Below are 23,470 nucleotides of genomic sequence, written 5' to 3' on the forward strand. Positions count from 1 at the left end.
ACAAAACATTTTCAGATGGGGGGTCCACAGACAAATACATATCAATTTGGGGGTCCTTGACAAAGTTTGAGAACCACTGACATAAACCACCTCACAAAGAGTGTGTGTGTGTGGGGGACAAGCTGAGCCTGGTTAGTATGGTGAGTGGTGGGGCTGCAGGGGTTAAAAACATATGTCAATGTTTTATGTATATCTTTAACCTAATTGGAGAGGGCTGGAGCCCAGAGACATCAAGAGCGAGGCAACAGATTCCATGCACAACAAAAGGAAATGTATTCTGACATAAACTTCCCCCTTAACCTCATGTTAACCTCATCAATACAACAGTTAAACACAGGAATTAGCCATGAATTGAACTAAACAAATATACATGGCATTATCAAAACGGATGCACTTAACACACTTAACAAAGCTTTAACCCTATATGTTTTTATTTATATGTGTGTGTGTGTGTGTGTGTGTGTGTGTGTGTGTGTGTGTGTGTGTGTGTGTGTGTGTGTGTGTGTGTGTGTGTGTGTGTGTGTGTGTGTGTGTGTGTGTGTGTGTGTGTGTGTGTGTGTGTGTGTGTGTGTGTGTGTGTGCATGTGATAATACTGTAATAATAATACTTACTGCATATTCTAATGTTAATTGAAAGCTAAATACAGTTTCCAAAGAATGGTAACATGTTCCACACACGCGCACGCCCGTATGCGCACGCACACACTCACTTTTTGTCTCATTTTGTTTTGTCTCTATTTATATTTTAGGCAATTATACATTTTCCTTTTCAGAAGGTTTCTGAATATATGCTATTGTTTGTCATAACTTTGATTAGGCTATGTCTATAATCATAGCTATAATAAATTCATTCAAATTGTGAAAAACGAATTCACAGTGTTTGATTTAACACACTCTAGCAAGACCTGCGGCCAAATAAAACACAAAAACTAATCTAGGCCTACATCATACCTACATATTCATGAATGAGATACATGAACATCCAAAAGCAAATGACTGGGATGGAGAGGGTTGATGCAGGGGAGGTCACGTTAATGATCATCATCCATCGAATTGAACACCGGCCAAATATCAGAACAGTTGAGCACAGGCTTGCTTGTTATAGTGTGTAGTTTGGTGGTGCGCTATGATTCAAAACTGTATCTGTATACCACCATCATCAGTTAAGACCAACGAATACCTCTGATGAAAGAGAACACTAATAGGATATATCAGTGGTTCTCAAACGTTTTCATGCCAAGGACCCCCAAATAGCCAAATTGATGAATATTTGGCCACGGACCCCCCCACCAGAAAATGGTTCGTGCCGGGGACCCCCAGAAGAGAAGATTTGTGTTAAAAAAAAAATGATTCAACATTTTCAAACTTTTAAGATTTTTCCAAAATGTTCAAAAATAGCTGATATACAAGCTCGCGCTGAGAGCTTGTATATCAGCTATTTTCGAAAAGCCAACATATAAATGGATAAAGGGCTTAAAATTAAAACATTTTGCTAGGGACCCCCTGCTGGAACCCCCTCAAGGACCCCTGGGGGTCCCCGGACCCCACTTTGAGAACCATTTGCTATAGCACTATTTAACTTGAATTTACTTTTAAGAAAAAAGCGAGCATCAGCGTGGCTTTGAATGCAATATCTGCGCTTTAAAAGAAATACATGCATGCTAGTTAAAATGACAGTGAAAATCAAAAATGATACGTGCCTAATACTGCTTATATTATAATAGGCCTATAGTGACCTAGTGAGAAATTGTGGTGTGGCCCTTTAAGCATTAGTGACCACGCTTTGACCTATATTCCCATTTTAAATACGTGAATGACAAATTCGTTGTCTTTTGAGCGATTCGAGGGTGTACAATATCCCCTTATGGCATTGAATATATCCTCATAATGGCACGCACACGCACACACACGCATGCATAACTTGTGTGTGTCATAAAACAAACATACATCTAATTAAAAAAGAACTACGTGCCATTGTGCATAGCCTACTGTATACTCAACCTATTTCCCTGCACTTTATAATTTGAGATATGAGGTCTGCTTATTCTAATTGTTTTAATTCGTTTATTTAATCCAGTGGTTCACAACCAGTGGTCCCGGGACCACCACCAGTGGTCCTTGAGGGGGGTTTCCAGGTGGTTCCCAGCAAAAAAACAATGGACCCAATAGGTCTTTTACACTTGAGAGCATAAAATGAAACCAAATGGACCCTCACGGGTCCATTTGGTTTCATTTTACGCTCTCAAGAGTTAAATTATTGTTAAACATCTGCATTACTTTTATTAATTAATTTACAAGAAGTCTACACAATTGGAGAATGTAGAAGAATTATTATTTTTGATCAACGTTTGCCTGTTAACTCTATTTAGTACCAAATTACATCAATACAGCATGGAATTGTGGACAAAATATTCCAAAAGTCTTGGGTCTTATAGAGTCTAAATCTCATCAAACGGTGGTTCCGTGGCTCAAATGCCTAATAAATAATGGACCTAGATACGAAAAGGGTTCAAAAACACTGATTTAACGGGGTAGTAATATAGAAAATAACATAAAAGTGAATAATAATCGGGGTCTATACTGTAATGCGCCTCGTGAGGTTGGTTCAGCGGGTTCACATTCTCCGAAAGCCTAGAAATGTATGCTCCGTCGCGCGAGGGTGTCGCGCGGCTCCCCCCGAGCCCGAGGAGGAGGAAAATAGCAGATCTACAAGCTCTCGGTTTGGTTTACGGTAACCACGCTGTGAGCTTGTAGCTTTGCTTATTTTCCTTCCTCCTCGGGGCGCGCGGCGCGCGCGACACCGCCACTCGGAGCAGTATGAAGCGGGCTTCTCATTCTTCCACTGTGTCCTTAAAGACGGGTCACGTGAACCCGCCCCGTCCTCATGACGTAGCACTACACGCTACACGCTACACACACTACACACACTACACACACACACACACACACACACACACACACACACACACACACACACACACACACACACACACACACACACACACACACACACACACACACACACACACACACACACACACACACACACACACACACACACACGCGGCCATATCCGTTTTCACTGGAATTAGAACGAAGCGCCGTCCCGAGGCTCGTGAACTCATATGCCCCCACCGTCCATCCGTCAGTCCGTCTGTCTGTCTGTCCGTCCGTCACTCTGTCTGTCTGTCCGTCCAATCCATTCCATGCAGCGACGACTGACACAGTTCTGATGATTCAGGTCAGTTTTTAACTCACCAACTCACCAAACTCCATCTTTTATTTATTTAAAAAAAAAAGACAAAAAGAGAAGAATAGAAGCTTATTAGTCTAGATGAGAAGGAGCTGTTGCTCGTTTGCATTTCAGAGACGGTTACAGTGTAGCCACTGAGACACAGATGGAACAAGTGCGCCACAACACGGATACAAAATAACAACAAAGCATCCATTGGCGGGTCCACGCCCTCTCTCTCTCTCTCTCTCTCTCTCTCTCTCTCTCTCTCTCTCTCTCTCTCTTTCTTTCTGTCTCTCTCTCTCTCTCTCTCTCTCTCTGTCTCTCTCTCTCTCTCTCTCTCTCTCTCTCTCTCTCCCCCTCTGTGTGTGTGTGTGTGTCTCTCTCTCTCTCTCTCTCTCTCCCCCTCTCTGTGTCTCTCTCTCTCTCTCTCTCTCTCTCTCTCTCTTTCTGTGTCTCTCTCTCTCTCTCTCCCCCCCCCCTCTCTCTCTCTCTCTCACACACACACACACACACACAGACAGACTCATACTCACTCACTCTCTCTCTCCCTTCTCCCCCCCATCTCTCTCTCTGTCCAAAGAAACGAAAAGAAAAGTGTGATATCGCCTTTATGCTAACGGAAACAACACTACAGTGCTTTTGGGAGAGAGTCATGCGGACGGCACATGTCTACTATCAGAGGGGCCTGTAGTTGTTGTAGAAAGTTTACCAAATGGAATAAAACAACAGGATAAAGATGAGGAGTGCTGCTCCACTAGCCGACGCATCTGGTCTCATCTCCAACACGGTAGGAAGAGGCTTTATATGGGACAATTTACCTTTGTTTTACCTCCCTATAGATACATAGACTATAGTCATTAGTCCCCCCCTTTGTTTGTCCCTTTTATTATCCTCCATAGGCCGTCTGTCTGTGTGGATGGGATGGGATAGATAGCCTACCAGCTGTTCATTAAACACAACTATTAGACAGGCTAATAGGCCTATCCTATGCATATATATATTTGATGTCGCTGTTCGTCTCCTTTAATGTCCGTGGTCAGATCTGGAGGGACCTGGGGGCCGACATTTTATACACTTGTCCACCGTTGTGCTGTGTGTGTGAGTCTGAGTGTGTGTGTATTGTGTTGTGTGTATATAAGGTATAGATAGATTGGGGCTGTGTGTGAGTTGTGTGAGTTGTTTTTGTGTAGGTAGGAGGATGGTTTCATCTAAGGGGACAAGCGACAACACCTAATAAGGTATAGCTGTAGCCTGTACATACGGCCATATCATCACAGCTCTAACAGGCTGCACAAAGCTATCATTTTATAGGATACTTTGTGTCGCTTGCCGAAAACAAAATATCCATGCAGATCCACAAGCTAACGCGTCGCTAGCGAGTATATAGTGTTGTATCTGTTGTTCTTTTCGGCCAGCGACGCCGCTGTACGACGGATTACAAATGAGGCTTAAGTTTGTTCTATTGAGGCTATTTCTTTTCTTTTCTTTTTTTTTACACCACGTGCTTGTTGGACAAAACTCTGTAATTGTATGTAGTGTTGTGTTAGTGGTTGCATGGATGATGTTAAGGCTACAGAAGTGGTGCTACAAGGCTGTTCCTAAACACTTTCATTGGAGTGGGTGGGTGGGTAGCACCTGCAGCTGGAGCAAGGACAGAGGGTTCATGGTGGGTTGGTCGTGGGGTACCGTATAACTTCGTTTAGCAGCGGATTATATACCATGATATTCCTCTCAATAAGTTAGATTTAGGGGGCAAGTAATCATTATGTGATGTAAAAGCTTTTAGGCAGGGTGCATTTACGTTTAAAAAGTCGATCGATGCCTCTCTCTCCAGAATCCGCACGCTATCATCAGATCTGCCTTTCTCGTATGGAGAGGCTATACGGCGTGCCGTATTAACAATTAATATTGGACATCCGGTGGCACTGCCAACTGCGCCCCATTTTTGTCTGTCTGTGTGTGTGCGCTTTAAAAAAGGATTCCCGTTGATTCGGGCTGGAGATCAAAGCGGAACGGTGAGAGTTATATGCATTTTTCCCATTATTTTGGGCAGCATTTTTTGATCGGATGGTGTAATAATAGTATAGTAGAATATGTGAAAGTGTGTTGTATAGGTGCCTTTTTTCCTCTCGCTTTTTTGCATGCATGCCATGCGGGGGGAGTGAGTGAGTCGGTCGGGACACGCTGCCATGGCACCTATAGCCTACCTCATTATCTTTGTTGTGCCATGATCCAGCTGTGCATGGCAGAACCAGACCACCGTTTTACGGTGGTCTGGTTCTGCATGCACAGCTTGATCATGGCACAATATATAGTCTATACAGTATATAGTATGCCATAGTGCAGCCAGCCAGGGTCCCAACTAGACGTGGTTTGTTGCAACGGTCCACTATAGGCTACTACTCGGTTTGTAATCTGTTCGGGAATCATTTATTATTTTGGGGGACGCACGTATAGAGGATCGGATCGGTGCGTGGGAGATCTTCTATACTTTGTTTTCTCTTGTCACATCAGCATCGAAAAGGAGGGAGGGAGGAACACAGAATCCACAAGGACACAGTCAGGAGGAGAGGAGAGGAGAAGGAGAAGGACACATGAGAGGAGAGAGGACGAGGAGGGGGCATCGGGTTCATTTTAGGTATTAAAAGGCTAGCGGTCCTCTCTCTCTCTCTCTCTCTCTCCTAATAATAATGGCTCTCTAGTAGTGTTTCAAGTTCCTGCTGAGGACAAGAAAAAAGGTGTGTTTTCTGTGCAAGGCAGTGCTTTTGTCCTCCTTCCATGATCGGATCTTAATTTGGTAAATTGGCCTCCCAGACAGCCAGCCGCCCCCCCCTCAGTCAGCCCCCCGGTGGTGGTGGGTTCCCGTCTCGGTCGGCTCGCCACGCGCGACGATTCCACGCTGCTGCTGCTGCTGCGTGCTGCTCTAGTGCTATGATGATGATCATCAGTCACACAGTCTGTGGCTGTGCCAGAATACGCGTGTGTGTAATGTGTGTATGCGCGTGATTTTATTTTTATTTTTTTATCCCATTAAGACCTCAGGCACGATTCTATAAATGTCTTCTAAATCAGTTTTCTGAAAAACTAAAGATTTGCACAAATGTTCATGTTTCTTTTTTTTTTAATAGCAGATCTACAAGCTCCATAGCATAGTACGAAGTGACGCACTGTGAGCGTGTATATCTGCTATTTTTGAAAACATCTTTCTATAAAAATCATTCTATAAGTGTCTTCTAAATCAGTTTTCTGAAAAACTATAAAGATTTGCACAAATTGTCATGATTTTCCCCCAAAAATAGCAGATCTACAATCTCATAGCGTGGCACGAAGTGACGAGCTGTGAGCTTGTATATCTGCTATTTTTGAAAAAAAACATTCTATAAAAATCATTCTATAAATCTCTTCTAAATCAGTCACTAAAGATTTGCACAAATTTTCATGATTTTTCAAAAATAGCAGATCTACAAGCCCATAGCACAGCGAGCTTGCATATCTGCTATTTTTGAATAGCCAACCCAATGTGCTATATATGTAAAGCCAAAATCTAACACAGATGCTTTCCCGGTCTTATTGGGTTAAAGAAAGGTGCACTTTTCGGAGAGATTTATAGAACGTGTTGGTTTCGGTGCATGGAGCAACAGAGGGGATTAATGCGCGCGTAACCGTCGTCCCCATCCCTCCATCCCTCCTTCCTTCCTTCCTTTGCAGGCAAGCCTTCCATCCTTTCTAATGTTTTACATTACATTGCATAATGAGGCCTGTGGTGTGTGTGTGTGTGTGTGTGTGTGTGTGTGTGTGTGGTATAGTGCGCAGGGTTCGTTGTTTGGTCTAACTGCTCATGTTTATAGAATGTTGTCAAGTATGTAACTCGATTCATCAGCCGACGCTTACTTAGCCTATTTATAAAGGAGTAACCCATGGGAAGGTGCAATTCCAAACTCTAAATTGTATACTGTATATATGCTCGTCTATGGTCTTTCTCTACGCTGTGTCATTGATGCTGTTTTCGTTGCACACCTATCAGGTTATTTAAGATGTCTACACTTCAAATTGACACTTTATTACTTAATTATTAGTACTTCTAGTACCCTTTTATTATAACTTTTAGTACCATACTTGTATTATACCTTGTTTTTATACCGTATGTTGGACATTCAGTCTGGCAGAGTCTGGTACAACAACCTTTAACTGCAAAGGCATTATATGAGCATTATTTGACAAATACAATCTCTTCCATCTTGATTTCAAATGAAAAATCACATTTCTTGTTCATTATTGGTGTTTAAACTATTGCACAGTTTCAATTATACACATTCAGGTGCCCTCCCTGCTATATACATTTATGGCATATACTTCACTGTGGTCATTTAACTCTTTAAGACCGGGAACGAATCTGTGTGTCATTTTTAGATTTCTTTGGCTATTCAAAAATAGCAGATATACAAGCTCATAGCGTGGCACCGAGTGCCGCGCTATGAGCTTGTAGATCTACTATTTTTGAATAAGTGTGAAAATGTGTGCAAATCTTTGAAGATATATATTTTTAAAGCGAACATTTTTAACTCAAATCTTTGTTTCTGGGGGATTCTACAAATGTCTTCTAAATTCTAACAGTTTTTTTTAAAAGAACTTATGTCGCCATTATATCAGTGGTTATTTTTTCATGTCAAGGACCCCCAAAATGACATATATTTGGCCGTGGGCCACCATCTCAAAATATGTTGTTCCAGGGACACCCCAGAAGCAAAGATTTGAGTTACAAATGTTCGCATAAAAGAAAATCCATATTCAAATATTTGCCCAAATGTTCAAGATTTTTCAAAAATAGCAGATCAGTGCCTGTATGAGCTTGTATATCTGCTATTTTTGAATAGCCCAAAGTATAAAATAATGGTTAAAGTGGTTACACAGATGCGTTCCCGGTCTAAATGAGTTAATGGACACACCGTGGCGTGAACGTGGTCTTTATGCTGTATTTTCCTGTGCTCAGCCTATACGTTTTTTCACGATGCTTCCCATATGTCCCATCAACATGTCGAGCTCAGCGAGTTAGGTGTAAGTTATAGCTGGAATGAGGCTTATTCAACTATAAAGCTCATTTCACATGGAATCTCTTAAGAGCACCTCTGGCCGGGGGCCTTATTTGGCAGCATGTGCTCAGTGTACACAGTAGGCTAACTAGAAAAGTTGCACGCTCATTAAACTTGACAGCGCACTGTGTATGGACCTCCAAAATAAGGAAAACGTGTGTGTGTGTGTGTGTGTGGGGTCACATGCAAGCCCACACGTTTTGCTTTCATGAAATGTACATAGTAGAATTGACTAGCACTATATATACCCTAATCAGTGGTTCTCAAACGTTTTCATGTCAAGGACCCCCAACATTATATGTATTTGGCCACGGACCCCCATCTCAAAATATTTTGGTCCAGGGACCATCAGAAGCAAAGATTTGAGTTGACAAATGTTCACTTTAAAAAAAGTATATATTCAAAGGTTAACACAAATGTTCACGATTTTTCATAAAAATAGCAGCTCTACAAGCTCATAGTGCGGCACTTGGTGCCACACTATGAGCTTGTACATCTGCTATTTTTGAATAGCCAAAGTATAAAAGGTTAAAGTGGTTAAAATTATTGTGATGCTATATCAACACATTTTGCTGGGGACCCCCTGGTACCCCCCCAAGGAACCCTGGGGGTCCCCAGACCCCACTTTGAGAACCAATGCCCTATATACTTCGTCGTTCCCGAATGGCGACAGATTGTGAGCTTATAGATAGTCTATGATCACTATTTCTTTTAAATATTTTTGAAAGTTCTTCAGGATTTTCTCCTTTAATGTCATGCCCAAGATAGGGATACCATGGGTTAAAGTGGCTTTAAGTAAGCTACAGTTGTGCTGATGTCAAGAGGCCATCAGGTTCTTTGCTGGTAGCAGTGGTGTAAAGTAACTAAGTACATTTACATTTGACTTTAGTGAAGTATTTCCAATTGTCTATACTTTTACTTCTACTCCACTACATCTCAGAGGCAAATATTGTACTTTTACTCCACTACAATTATTTGAAAACTTAAGTTACTGGTTACTTTGCAGATATAAATGATTACATTATAAAACATACATTAACCACTTTAGCCCTATTTTATACCTAGGCTATTTGAAAATAGCCGATCCACAAGACGCGTTGTGAGCTTGTAGATCTGCTGTTTTCAAACATTTTAGTGCTTTTACTTTTGGTACTTTAAGTACATTTTGAGTACGGAGTACTTCTACATTGTGGTATTGATACTTTTACTTAAGTAAAACATTTGAGTACTTTTCCCACCACTGGCTGGTAGTTAGCTGAATATAGACCTGATGCTGATGGCTACAGTTCCAGGTGCTTATTAAAGAAGGCCTGGTGGAGGTGATGATGCCACTTGCATTACTCTGACTTTGTTGACCTGCAGTGGAATCCTACTTGAAGGCTGTGTTTATGGCCACAGTGGCCTGGCCATGCACTGACCTTTGGAATGAGGCTATGTTGAATCAACATCCAATAAATGATTGCTAGGTTGTTTTTTTTAATACACAACTGATTGGCTATATGGATAGCATTTTACTAACACCCGTAGCCAAAAAAAGAAGTAGAGATTTGCAATGGACAGAAATGCAACGGACCTCAGATAAACAACCACTTGACTTTACTTAAAACCTAACTAAGCGCTATACAGAAACGATGGTCATACGTTGAAGGGATATATGGATGAGAGCAGGTATAGTACAGTATATGTCTTGTCTTAAATTATCCGTTTTTTTGTTTTGTGTTGCTGCTTTTTGTGCCAGTAAAACACAATGTCACCTTATCTAGTTTGATAACTGACAGAGTGAAAGAATGAAAGAAACTCCTCAGGGAGAGCACATAATGTCTCAGAACCTTTTCCCTTTTAAGAAATATGCCACTTCTGTCTGAGGAGACAGAGGCTGTTGTTTGTCCTTTCTAAACATCGAGTGAGGAAAGACATTTGTATTATCTCGACGTCGTTGACGTATTGTGTCACTATGGCTATCGGTAACAACGACGACAGCAAAGCCCTGTATGTCGGCTCTTGTTTACGGTTTATGCGTGTTGTAGGATGCAAGCCATTTTCCCTCGTAGCATGCCAAGGAGGTGCCATAACCTCTCAGCCCGATTCCCATTTCCTCATTCTTGTGTGCCTGAGGTCACTGCGCCACAGACATTGTATAGCACTGTTCTCTCAGTCCACACTGAACCAGGTTCAGTTTGAGTCGCTTCCTCCTACATTCACATAGAGGTGTATTGTTGTGGTCTGCGGAGACTTGGGATCAGCCAGAGTGTGTGTGTGTGTGTGTGAGAGTGTGTATTTATATTGCTTTGTGTTTCATCATCTCAGGCTCAGAGGAGTGCCTCGAGCATAGAAGCCATGGGGCCTGCATCGCTGTTCTTCTTCTCTCCATGCTGTCCCTGTGTCAAAACAGGGACAAATATATGTTGTGACATATATTGATCAATTAGCATGGTTTATAGCTGTGATAAAAATGGAAAAAATCGATACGCCAATCTATCATATCGTACTCATTGCCGATGCGCGTATCGACAGAGGAAACTGTATCGATGCGGCAGGAAATGCTGTGTGTGATGTTTTCACCAATTGTGTGTGTGTGTGTGTGTGTGTGTGTGTGTGTGTGTGTGTGTGTGTGTGTGTGTGTGTGTGTGTGAGACTCAGACTGTCAGACATGAGTTTATTGCAACATTGTTGTTGTAACAAAACACGAAAGATACAAGAGACAACAGAAAAGGGCATTTAAAGTAAAAACAAAAGAGAGTATTTTATTTGCCCAGAAATGTAAGTGTTTTAATTTGTGCCATCCTACTTAATGCGTTGCCTTTGCTGTTATGCAGAATAGTAAAGGAGAGCTCTTGTTGCCAATTCTATTAGGGCATGGTCGTTATTGGTGGTCATGGTCAACACGTATCGCGACACGTATTGTGTCACGTTCTACGTATCGAGATGCTGTATCATATCGTGAGGTTGTAGGCAGTACCCTACAACTTTACAAACTGAACTGTCAGTACCCTCGACTTTACGAACTGAATGGTAAACCCTGGTAGGGCTTGACCATTCAGTTCGTAAAGTTGACGCAGGAACCAGGTGTTGGACACCGCACAAAGCATTCACGCTCATCACATCATGTCACGTTATGTAAAGAATCTCACGCAGTGTATAATACTCGTAGATACTCGCAGATCCACGGCCGGCACGCTGTGAGCTTGTAGATTGGCCATTTTTGCTATTTTTGTACACCACCATTGTACAATGAAGTATAATACTGGGTTGAGTGATTAATCAGATTAATAGATTTAGTTGATTATAAAAGAATCTGGATAATTTTTTTGTGTCGATTCGTTGTTATATAAGAAAAGACCTGAAAAACGTCTTCTTGATTATTCGATTAACCTACAGTACATGAACAAGATGAAGTCTTTCTGTCTCTATCGTCTCTGTCAGGTGGAAACCTCATTAGGTCCAAAACTGTTACTTTTCAGGATTCAAATTCAGAAGTAGCAAAAGTAGCAGATCTACAAGCTCGAAACGCGTCGCTTCGTGCCACGTTTCGAGCTTGCAGTTCTGCTGCTTTTGATGCTTTTGTGTGACGCTGTGGCATGATCAAGCAGATACAAAAATATGCCCGACAGCGATGATTATGTTTGGATATATTTTTGGTTAACTGCCCATGGCCCTAATCTGACTTCTTCTTCTTCCCCTCCAGCTGCTGGGGAGGCTGAGAGCTGCAGGAACGAGTCATGTGAAGAGGACTTAAAAGTTGAACCTCCCCAACTCGAACCACGTCACCTTAGGTAAGTGACTGCTTCCCTCTTCACTCCCCTCTGGCCTCCATCCATCCACCTCCCACTCCTCTGGTCCTCTGCCACAAAGCTGCAATCCATAGCCTTTCTTTAGTGAACGAAACATTGTTTTAATCATTCTGTATCCATTCGGTACCTATTCAACCTGGGAACGCATCTGTGTCATTTTAGATTTCTTTGGCTATTCAAAAGTAGCAGATATACAAGCTCATAGTGCGGCACCGAGTGCCGCACTATGAGCTTGTAGATCTGATATTTTTGAAAAATCTTAAAGTTGTGCAAATCTTTGAACATATATTCTTTAAAGCGAACATTTGTAAAATATTTAGTTCCAGGGACACCAGAAACAAATAGTTACAAATGTTTGGTTTAAAAAACGATTTGCAACGAATTTCCAAGATTTTTCCAAAAATAGCAGATCTACAAGCTCATAGCACGGCACTCGGTGCCGTGCTATGAGCTTGTTGATCTGCTATTTTTGAATAGCCCAAATAAATCTCAAGATGACACAGATGCGTTCCCGGTCTTAATGGGTTAATACGATGTAACTAACACAACTGCGGCGGTTGTAGTTGGTCTACCAGCTCTTCCATTGAGAAATGTACTGCCTATCATGTGGTCACGTATAGGACCACTACTGGTTGACAGGTGATATAGCACGGAAGCTCAAAATGCAATATATCCTCCTCCGCTCAAACTGGATTTCTGCGCTAGCTCAGCAGTAGAAATTTCGGTGTTCGCGTGAGGGATCTGGGTTCTAATCACGGGTAGAATACAAAAGTTATGGATTACAGCTTTAATCCTGTACCATACTTAACTGCCCGTGGGTGTCACGCATTGAAAATAGCCGATCGACAAGCTGTGACGCGTCGAGTGGGCTTGTAGATCTGCTAATTTCGGTGCACAACACCGCCGCACTAACTAACAAATCGGGCTTTATTCCTCTGCTTGTTTCCGTGGAGCTGATCTTTGTGGTTTGTTTGTACGTTGCAGCTGAACACACACACCATTAGCACTGTGACCGCGCCCTGACACCCACCTGCCTCGGGCATGCCTCAGGTAAAACACACCCCGATGACACTTAATAATACCTAATAATGCTGGTCTGAATGGGCTTTCACTGGATTCCACTGTGTGTGTGTGTGTGTGTGTGTTTGTGTTCTCTTCTACTCCTCCAGCCGGGCATGAATGGGATGGAGCCTGCTTTTGGCGAGGCCTACGGGGGCCACAGGGGCCTGCTGAGCCCCTACCCTCTGGCCATGTCGCCACTAGGGGGCAGGACCGAGTACGACCAGGTGAGGCCCCCCCACGCACACAGTATGCAGACAGACAGAGTCAGATCAGTCACTTGGCTTCGGTTCAAATTGCTCATATATACGCAGGTTCATTCTGTAAACAATAACACAGCTGGCCTATCGGTTACAACCTTTGTGAACTTCCTGTTTGTAACCGTTGCCCTGGGAAATCATATAAAAGGAGGATATGAACCGTCAGAGATAGAGCTGTTTGATATATGAGTTTTATTTGGTTTTATTGAATTGCTTACAAGCGTCACGCACAGAAGGTTAGAAGAAAACACAGTAAAGTCATCGACTTATTTCCACTGTGGTCCCCATTACACATAATCGAAAAACATAGACATACATAATTCAAACAGAACACGTACATTCTTTGTTCAAACAATAGCCTAAAATAAATACAATAGCCTAAAATAAACGCACTAAAGCCGAATTTATTATTAGCCTAAATGGATTATTATCAGTAGTGGTGTTAGTTTTAAACTTGCTTGGGTTGCAGACCCTGTGTAAGACATATGAGACTATATATAAGAGCTAAACAAACAGATGTGATTTGACTTGTAAACAGCTGACAGGATGTTGACAAAGGTTTCACATGTGCAACAATAGAATGTTGAAACCATCATAATACCATAGCATATACATTCAGCACAGTACACGTCCGGTGTCATCATAACTCTTACACCATAATAACGGTATGGCTTTGCTCTAAAAATACATACATTGTTGCAGCGATTGTTGCAGTTATACAGTAGGTGTCCAAATAATATCACAACTCTCTTTTTAAATTTAGCTGCTTTGTCGTTACAGTTTTTTAAAAATTGGTATTTCATTCATTTCTGGAATTAAAATTTCACGTTTATTATTCAGTATTCACTTTCCTGCCAGTGAATTGCTTTCTTATTCTAAATCAGTTCATATTGAATACTAATGGTAGGGTACGTGTTGTTAAAATGTGTGTTAAATAGCTCTATATTCTGAAAGTACTCATTGCTGAATAGAGTGTTTGTTCAGTAACAGGAGTCTCCATGTCTCTCCAGCTCTTTATTGAACGGAAAATGCATTTTCAGATCGGGATACTAATTTGATCCAATCAGGAAAGAAAACTCAGACAGGATACAGATTAAACATAGCCTCGTTCCCCAGCCTTACTCATCTGCGAAGAGAAAAGCCTGGTCACGACCTAATGCAGAGAGTGTCTATAGGGAAGGGACACTCTCAAGAGTTAAAGGGTTATTGTTTAACATCTGCATTACTTAACACATTGATTGCCTAGATCGAGTTAATTCGTTTTTCAAATCCATCGCTTGCGTGCCGCAATTCTGAAGAACGAGTTAACTCGTTCTTTGGAATTTTCATTGTTTAATCTGTGATCGCGCTATTCTGTTTATTTTTCATCATAGGTTTTGTTTTCCACTTACTTCACACACACCGGGATCCGGTTTCATGACGCAGATTCCGTTTCCGGTTCTCATTTTTTCCCCCCGGTCATTTTCGTCCAGAATAGGGAAAAACACGGGTTTTCACACGGCAACGGAGGGCTCCACTTCTATTTCTTTAGTCATCGTCGTGTATCACATCGTTTTAAGGCCGATCAGGGATTGTCGAAAACGTCACATCCGGTTATGACGTATTGACTGTTTGAGCCTGTATGGGGGGGGGGGGGGGGGGGGGGGGGGCGAGCGAGTCAGCGAGGTGATTAAGGTGTCTATGTGCTGCTCTCTGCTGGTAGAACTGTCGTATGTGTTTAAAACCGCAGTCAGACAATTTATTTGAATGAAAAATGACAAAATAAAAAATAAAAAAAACACGCAAATCGCTGGCACAGGCGTGAGTACATTATGAATAAACTCTAGCAGTCAATGTGTTAACACATTGGGTGCCAAAACCATATATATACGGTTTTGGCAATACAACCATGGAGTGCCAAAACCGTATATTATATAGTTTTTTGAACGTTTTTTTTCCTTCATAGCAACAGGAGATATCATTTTTCGAAGATTTAGACTTGAATCCACTTCCTGGTTAACTTATGACTTCAAAAGCCTGTATCTCTGCTCCTGTGTACTTTTTTTTTTTACAATGTTAATTTGACTATTTTCAACTGGCTGCAACTATGCGAACGGATTACCGAATGTTTTACATTTTTCCCCTCCGATTGTACGCCTCTATCTGTGTAATGACTGAAAATATTTTGTGACTACTTGAAAAAGGTTAAAAAATGGTTAAAAATCCCGGCACTCAACGTACATTTTTTTATTAAACCTCTGGCACCTCAAGTGTTAAGACCTGAGGCCGATTTAAAAAAAAAATCGAAATCCTAACAGTTTTTTAGAAAATAATGCTAATAATCCTGGGCGCTACACTCCCTCTGCCAGCCTAGGGAGAGCCCAGAGCCGAGCTCATGCCTCCTTCAATGCATGAGAGCTAACGAGCCTTAAAAAAACAAAACAAAAGAAAGAATAACCATATACTTTTTTTTTTTAAATCAAGGATCCCCATGACTCTGAGACTCTGAGTGTAGTGCAGTGGTTTTCAACCTTTTTCATACCAAGATCCATTATTTATTCGGCATTTGAGCCACGTCACGGAACCACCGTTTGATGACATTTAGACTCTCAGACCCCAAGACCAAGAATGTTTTATTATCGTTGGATACGATTTTGTCCACAATTCCATGCTGCATTGATGTTGGTACCAATAGGAGAGATAACAGGCAAATGTTGATCAAAAGAAAGAAATGTAATTGTGTAGACTTCTTGTAAATTAATGGGTAAAAAAAAAAAGTATATGTTTTTTCTAACAATATTTGTTTGCATGAATAACGTTGTGCTGTTGTGTTCTACCTTCGACCAGAGCGTGCTCCTGATGCTGGGCTCTCCGGCGACGCCGCGCAAGCGTCCCTTCGAGCTCCTGAGCGACCTGGTGGACGACGGGGGGACCTTCGGCGAGGACCTGCACCCGGAGCGCTGGGACGTGTCGGCCCTGGACGAGATGACCCGCTACACCAAGCTGGGCCTGGGCGTGGGCGCGGGGGGGGAGCCGGCCTCCGCCTCCGAGGAGGAGACCACCGTACTCATGGGCCGCTGGGAGGGCCGCAGCTGGGAGGAGGAGGAGGAGGAGAAGACGAGGAGGAGGGCGAGGAGCGAGGAGGCTGCCGGCCAGCCACGGCAACAGCAGCAACCGGCGGGATCGGGAGGAGGAGGAGGTGGAGGTAGGCCTGTCGCAATTATTACGTAATCGTCTAATCGCTATTATTTGAGATAATCACAATTATTTTTGCGTAATGTTGAAAAATGTTCATACGTAAATGCAGAAATAGCTGATCTACAAGCTTACAACGCATCACAAGCTTACGACGCATTGTAAGGTTGTGACGCGTTGTAATCTTGTCGATCAGCTATTTCTGCATCATCATTGCAAAATGATTAAATATATCTATATATATATAGATTAAATATTGTCACATTCCTAAGCCAATCATTTCATGAGCGGTTCTGGTAGACAAAGGAGACTCTTTATGTCTCCTTCCGGAACCGCTGCCTACCGGTCCGCTGGACATCAACTTATTGGCTTAGGAATGCGACAAAAACAAAAATATCCATGAATTCAAGTCATCCATTGGGTGACTAATCGATAGAAAAAACGGGTGGGGTGAAGAAAAAAAAAACGGGGATACTATCCCTAGGGGAACTATCCCTTTAAAGTTATTTATCGTATCTGCCCTGTGCAATGTTTGATTTACGAAGCCTAAAAGGCGAACAGAATTAGTTTTATTCATACGTTCCAATGTTCAATGTCAAACACACAATTAAATCGTTAAATCGCAATTATTTGAGTGACAATTAATCGTCATCTATTTGTAATGGTGACAGCCCTAGGAGGAGGACAGCTCGCCACCACCGCCGCGGAGAGGGCGAGCGTTTCTGTCAGCGCCGCCGCCGCGGAGAAAGGAGCTAGCAGTGGAGGGTTGGGAGCAGCAGGAGGGGTGGGGCAGAACGGGGCGATGATGAGGAGAGGACACATGGTGGAGGTGTACCAGGTGGCGCAGGAGGAAGAAGAGGCGGCGGCAGCAGCGGCGGCTGCGGCAGCAGCACTGGCGGCCAGAGCCGCCAGCGCTCTGGGCTTGGCCCTGGAGCACTGCAGCAGCGAGGAGCACAACTACTCCCTCTGCCAGGGAGGAGCAGGAGGAGAGCCGGGGGTGGACGCCCCCCATCCACACCACCATCACCACCACCACAACCTCCCCCAGACTGAGGAGGAGGAGGAAGAGGAAGAGGAGGAGGAGGGGCTGGCGGAGGACGCCACACCGCGGTCGCACAAAGACAGGGTCGAGGAGGAGAGCCCACCGCGTAAAGGGGATATATCGGAGCTGGAGGAGGAGGAGGAGGTAGAGGACGATGATGAGGAACAGGAGGAGGAGGAGGAGGATGAGGATGAAGGAGAGGAAGGGGCGGAGGAGACCACGGTGGAGGCTGAGGACTCCAGCTCGTCTGAGACAGAAGGCGGTGAGTTCCCCGTTGTGACGGCCAGGGTTGCCAGATCTGCTTATTATAATTTCCCTGCAAGATTTTATTTGAAAATAGCCGATCTACAAGCTCACAACGCGTCGCAGCGCGACGCGTTGTGAGCTTGTAGATCAAATCAAATCTTGGAAAAACATTTTGAACACAAATCTTGTCTTATGGGGGGTCATAAGTCTGACATCCCACTACTCTGACTACGTGGCTTCCGCGTGCGGTTAGGGATAGGGTTAGTAATGTCGGAACAATGACATGTCGGAACAATGACATGTAACCCTTATGGGGGTCCCTGGCACAAAACCTTTTAGGATGGGGCTCCACATTGATTGATTGATTGATTGATTGATTGATTGAATACTTCATTAACAGTTTGCAAAGACAATCACAGGGAAGTTCAGTTCAATGCTAGGTCCGTTAAGAGGATTTTAAACCCAAGAAGGCACTATGGCTTGTTTCCATTGGGTACCTTTGTACTCAATTCATCGAAATAACAGCCAAATCCATTTCAGTTTGGGGGTCCTTGACATGAAAACGTTTGCCAGCACAACACTGGCTGGTATCCAGTAGGCACATGGTACTGCCTACACTGAAACCCTGGTAGTAACTCCAGTAGTAACCTCAAAACTCACCAGCATGGCTCAGCTGGCATGTCAGAATCCAGCTGCTTGTGTGTTTTTTGGGTATTGACTGTTATGTTTCCAACAATGATAGACATGGATGGCACTGTCAGTTAGTTGGTCCGTCTGTTCTGTTTGTCCATCCGTCCACTACTGGCTGACATGGAATTTGCTTTACGCCTTCAAAGTTTTATCTCGAAAACAAGATGTCTCAAAATGTGATTGATGTGCAGATTAACTTGAGACTTCAACTTGCTGAGTGTGTTCATGCTCCCTAGAACATTGGTTCTCAAAGTGGGGTCCGGGGACCCCCAGGGGTCCTTGAGGGAGTTCCAGGGGGTCCCCAGCTAAATGATATATTAGGAACCAAATGGACCCTTATGGGTCTGTAACTCTGAGAGTGTACAAATGGAACCAAATGGACCCGTTAGGGTCAATTTGGTTCCATTTTTAACTCTCAGAGTTAAAATAACATAGATTTTACAATATAAATTGGGGTCCAAGAGATAGAAATGCCATTAAATGGGGGTCTGTAGCCTAATGCATGTCAAACTGAGGGTCCTTGAAATTAAAATAGTTGAGAATCACTGCTAGAGCCGTAAAAATCTTCTCTTATGGGGGTCCCTGGCATATCTTTTCAAATGGGGGTCCGTGGGCTAATAAGTGTCAATTTGGGGGTCCTTGACATGAAAGAGTTTGAGAACCACTGCCCTAGAAGATGAACCATACTAGTTTTGGTGACCCCACATGGCCTTTCCTGCACCCTTAGGACATGTTTATAGCTTGGCTCTGTCACGGTGCGTGTCAGGTGTGGACACAGTGGCAGAACAAGGCAGGCAGGCCAAGTCCAGTATTTATTAACACACAACAGGCTTACAGCAGGACATACACAGGCAGGCACACACAGTAACATTGACTTGGATCTGGCGAGCAGAATGAGTCCAGTCTTATCCACAAGGTTCCTAGGGCGTTGTGGGCATCACTTCCTGTCGATTTGATCCCTGATACCTGATCAAATCAACAGGAAGTGATGCCTACAACAACGCCCTAGGAAACTTGTGGATAGGCTGCAGGCTGATTAGTGAAGTGTACACGGGTGAGTATTGTCAGGCAACTGCATGGCTAATGAGAGAATTGACGATATTCACACAGCGGCCATTTTGCTCACATCATAATTGCCACAATAATGCCACCCGGGGTGGCATTATTTCATTAACTTAAAGGTAGGGTAAGTGATATGTTTTGGTTAAAACAAAAAGTATTTTGTTAAAAGGTTAAATCACTATATTCTGATAGTAATCATTGCTATAGAGTGTTTGTTCAGTAACAGGAGTCTCCCTGTCTCTCCAGCTCTTTAATAAACAGAAAATACATTTTCCGGTAGGTGTCAAAATCTCAGCCAATCAGGAGAAAGTACCCATTTTTAAGCTTCATTTTTATAGTGTTCCAGTTCCAGTGCTCATTTCTTAGTGTCATCACTTCCAATTTAACTTGTTTAATCTGTATCCTGATTGATTTATCTATCCTGATTGGATAAAATTGGAAATTAAACTGAAACTGAAACGAAAATGCATTTTCTGTTTCATAAAGAGCTGGAGAGACAAGGAGACTCCTTTTACTGAACAAACACTCTATAGCAATGAGTACTATCAGACTATAGAGCTATTTACTTATTTTAACACATTGGGTGCCTGGATTTTTTAATAAAAACTTACCGTGGGTGTCAGCATTCTCCCCATTGACTGCGCTTTGCTGTTTAAAGCTCTAGACTCCACGACGAGCAAATCCACGTAAAAAAAAACATCCATTCATGTAGCGCGATGACCCTGGCTACTAGTGATGAGCGGGTCGACCCGTAACCCGCGGGACCCGCGGGTCAACCCGCGGCGCGGGTGGGTTGAGACAGAATTTCAGAGGCAATTATGCGGGCTGTGGGTGAGCGGGTCAGCCGCTCTCACACGCAAAAAAAATTAAAATGATCTCATGCTCTTGTTTTGTCTGTATTCCTAATAAGAATAAGAATAATAACAATAAAACAGTTTGAATATACTTGGGGATTCTTTTCTGACCATGATTTTACAGAATTAAAAAAAAAATCGCGGGTCGCGGGGCGGGTTGAGCCATAGATTTATATATGGGTTCGCGGGGCGGGTTGAGGCGGGTTGGGTTCCGTCGCGGGGCGGGGCGGGTCATGAAAAAACCCGACCCGCTCATCACTACTGGCTACATCCTGGAACAATAACATTTCACTCGCGAGTTACAACGGGGGGGGGGGATCGCGCATCGCGCATGACTGGTTTTCCCCACCGGAAACAGATTCGGAGATACAGAGGTTTTAAAGAAGGAAATAGACAGGAAGCGGATGGGGAGCCATGTTTTTTTTTTTCGGTGATCCATCTGGCCTATCCTTCTGAGGTTCACAATGGGTACTCCCAGAGCTGCTCTAGCCCCTCCCGTGTGGAAAAAAAACAAAAATACTTTTTGCACCTTTTGCAAAACCGTATATATACGGTTTTGGCACCGCATGTGTTAACCAAAGAAAATCACTTACCCTACCTTTAATAGCAAAATGGCCGCCATGGGAATGTGGTGAATTGAGACAGGTGTGTAACTGGGAATGAGGTGAGATTGCAATGTGGGAGTGGCCAGAGTAGAAAGACAGAGACAGACACAGAGAGAGAGAAATAGACAGGTGGAGAGACAGATCGTGACAGGCTCTGCTGGTGGCTAACCGTCTATGAGAGGGCCGGTCTGTCTGTGTGATTGTCTGGAGGTATATGCTACTCATACGCCAATCTGGGAACCCATCGCCAAATGAAAAGGAAAAACAGCGCCCTCTGCTGTTTTTTACTATCTCACTTGGCTCTGGGAGGAAGTCGACGTAGCACACGTACGCAAGGAAACCGGGGTTTTGGTCTGCCTTCAGCCTTTCACTTCCGGTGGTGCGACTATGTTTTCATTCCCACTAACAATATTTCTACACGGAACACTAACACCACTTCTCCCAGAGAACATGGATCGTTTTGGTTATAAGCCCACTTGTTTCTATGATGAAAGAGCAAGTTAAAATGTGAATATCTTTACGTGGTTTTGTCTTCTCCGAGGACGCTATTGTTAAATGAGTTTCGGTTTGTTTCTAGTGGGGAAGGATCGGCAGACACGTAAATCCCAGCCACTACATTTGATTGGGTAAAGCGCGGCCTGCATCCTGATCTGAAGGCACGCCCACTTGTAGGCCAGTGCGTACGCGATATGACGAACCCCCCCGACAGATTCAAAAGCAGAGCAGAATCTGTTCTTGAGAGATTACTCATACGCTGACTGAGCCCGGGATCGAACCCCATGACCTTGTACAGCTCTACCGACTGAGCTACCCGAACATTTACATCATACCTATGTCATAGATGGCTGAAGTCACAGGCTGGCCACATGAAATCCGAGATCAACATTGGAGCCACACTGTTCCCATGTGGATCCACGAGATCCACATGAAATCGATTTTCACTTGTATACAAGATACGCCATATTAACAGATGTCATGTGGATATATACCCTTTTCTAATTAGTGTTTATAATTAGCGCCCTTAAGGCTTTGTTCCAGTGAATGGAAATCTTAATGCTACAGCTATGACATTCTGGACAACTGTGTGCCTCCAATTTAGCTGAAGGTCGTTTTCGTTTCTGTTTCAGAATGACAATCCCCCCCCGTCCCCCGTCCTCCAAACGCTCTATTGTCATCTCCCCCTTTCCAAATGCGAGCCAGGCCTAAGTGCCCAACATCATTGTCTGACCTCATTAATCCATGAAGACCGGGAACGCATCCGTGTGTCATGTTTAGATTTCGTTGGGCTATTCAAAAATAGCAGCCGTGCTATGGGCTTGTAGATCTGCCTTTAAAACATATTTTTATCATGAAACTTTGTGCAAAGCTTTGAATATATGTTTTTAAAGCGACATTTTTTAACTCAAATCTTTGCTTCTGGGGGATTCTACAAATGTCTTCTAAATCCTAACAGTTTTTTTTTGGAAAAAACGTATGTTGCTATAATATCAGTGGTTCTCAAACCTTTTCATGTCAAGGACCAACAAAATGATTTGTATTTAGCCGAGGACCCCCCCCATCTCAAAATGTCTTGTTCCAGGGACCCCCCCAGAAGCAAAGATTTGAGTTGAAAATGTTTGCTTCAAAAATATATATATATTCAAAGATTTGCAAAAATGTTCAAGATTTTTCAAAAATAGCAGATCTACAAGCTTTTTAAAAAATAGCCAAAAGTATAAAATAATGGTTTAGGTGGTTACACAGATGAGTTCCCCGGTCGTAATGGGTTAATGGTCTTGTGGCTGAATAGAAGCAAATCAAGGGCTTTGATGTGCATGAGTCGGTCACCCTTTTGCTACTATCACATTCTCATACTATTCTGGGATCTCGCTTGTTGGGGGAACATTTGTTGCCTGCATTTGCTACCATTCATTCACAAGAGCATTAGGGAGGTCAGATCCGTGATGTCGAGCGATTAGGCCTGGCTCGCATTTGGCCGTTCCATCTCATTCCAAAAGTTGTTGTTTGACAGGGTTAAGGTCAGGGGCGCTGTGTGCAGGCCAGTCAAGTTCAGTGGTGGAAAGTAACTTGAGTACATGTACTCAAGTACTGAACTTAGGAACAATTTTGAGGTATTTGTACTTTACTTGAGTATTTCCAATTTCCAATACTTTAACTTCTACTCCACTGCATCTCAGGAGGCAAGTATTGTACTTTTACTCCACTACAATTAGTTGAAAACTTCAGTTACTAGTTACTTTGTAGATTTTGATTATTATTACAAAACACACATTACCCACTTCAGCCCTATCTACATTTCGGACATTTGAAAAAAGCAGATCTACAAGCTCACAATGTGTCGCGATGCGACGCATTTTGAGCT

The 23,470-nt window shown here is 43.1% G+C and overlaps 1 protein-coding gene across 4 annotated transcripts in view; it reads left to right on the top strand.

Moving 5' to 3' along the window:
* The first annotated feature begins 3,088 nt into the window (after positions 1-3,088).
* The window catches only part of LOC311058284 (uncharacterized protein), a 48,979-nt gene continuing 28,597 nt past the window's right edge, over positions 3,089-23,470 (top strand). Inside the window, exons 1-7 of one of the 4 annotated variants that reach the window (XM_084075684.1) lie at positions 3,089-3,241; positions 3,816-4,022; positions 12,011-12,098; positions 13,101-13,166; positions 13,286-13,402; positions 16,262-16,619; positions 17,281-17,913. In XM_084075684.1, the coding sequence (XP_083931810.1) occupies positions 13,158-13,166; positions 13,286-13,402; positions 16,262-16,619; positions 17,281-17,913 (1,117 nt within the window). In that variant the 5' untranslated portion in view covers positions 3,089-3,241; positions 3,816-4,022; positions 12,011-12,098; positions 13,101-13,157. Of the gene's footprint in view, positions 3,242-3,771; positions 4,023-5,226; positions 5,251-12,010; positions 12,099-13,100; positions 13,167-13,285; positions 13,403-16,261; positions 16,620-17,280; positions 17,914-23,470 lie in introns of those variants that run through there. The other 3 variants (XM_084075687.1, XM_084075685.1, XM_084075686.1) reach the window with 3 other exon arrangements.

Source organism: Gymnoscopelus microlampas (assembly GCF_963454915.1).
Source record: "Gymnoscopelus microlampas genome assembly, chromosome: 2".
Classification (NCBI taxonomy): domain Eukaryota; kingdom Metazoa; phylum Chordata; class Actinopteri; order Myctophiformes; family Myctophidae; genus Gymnoscopelus; species Gymnoscopelus microlampas.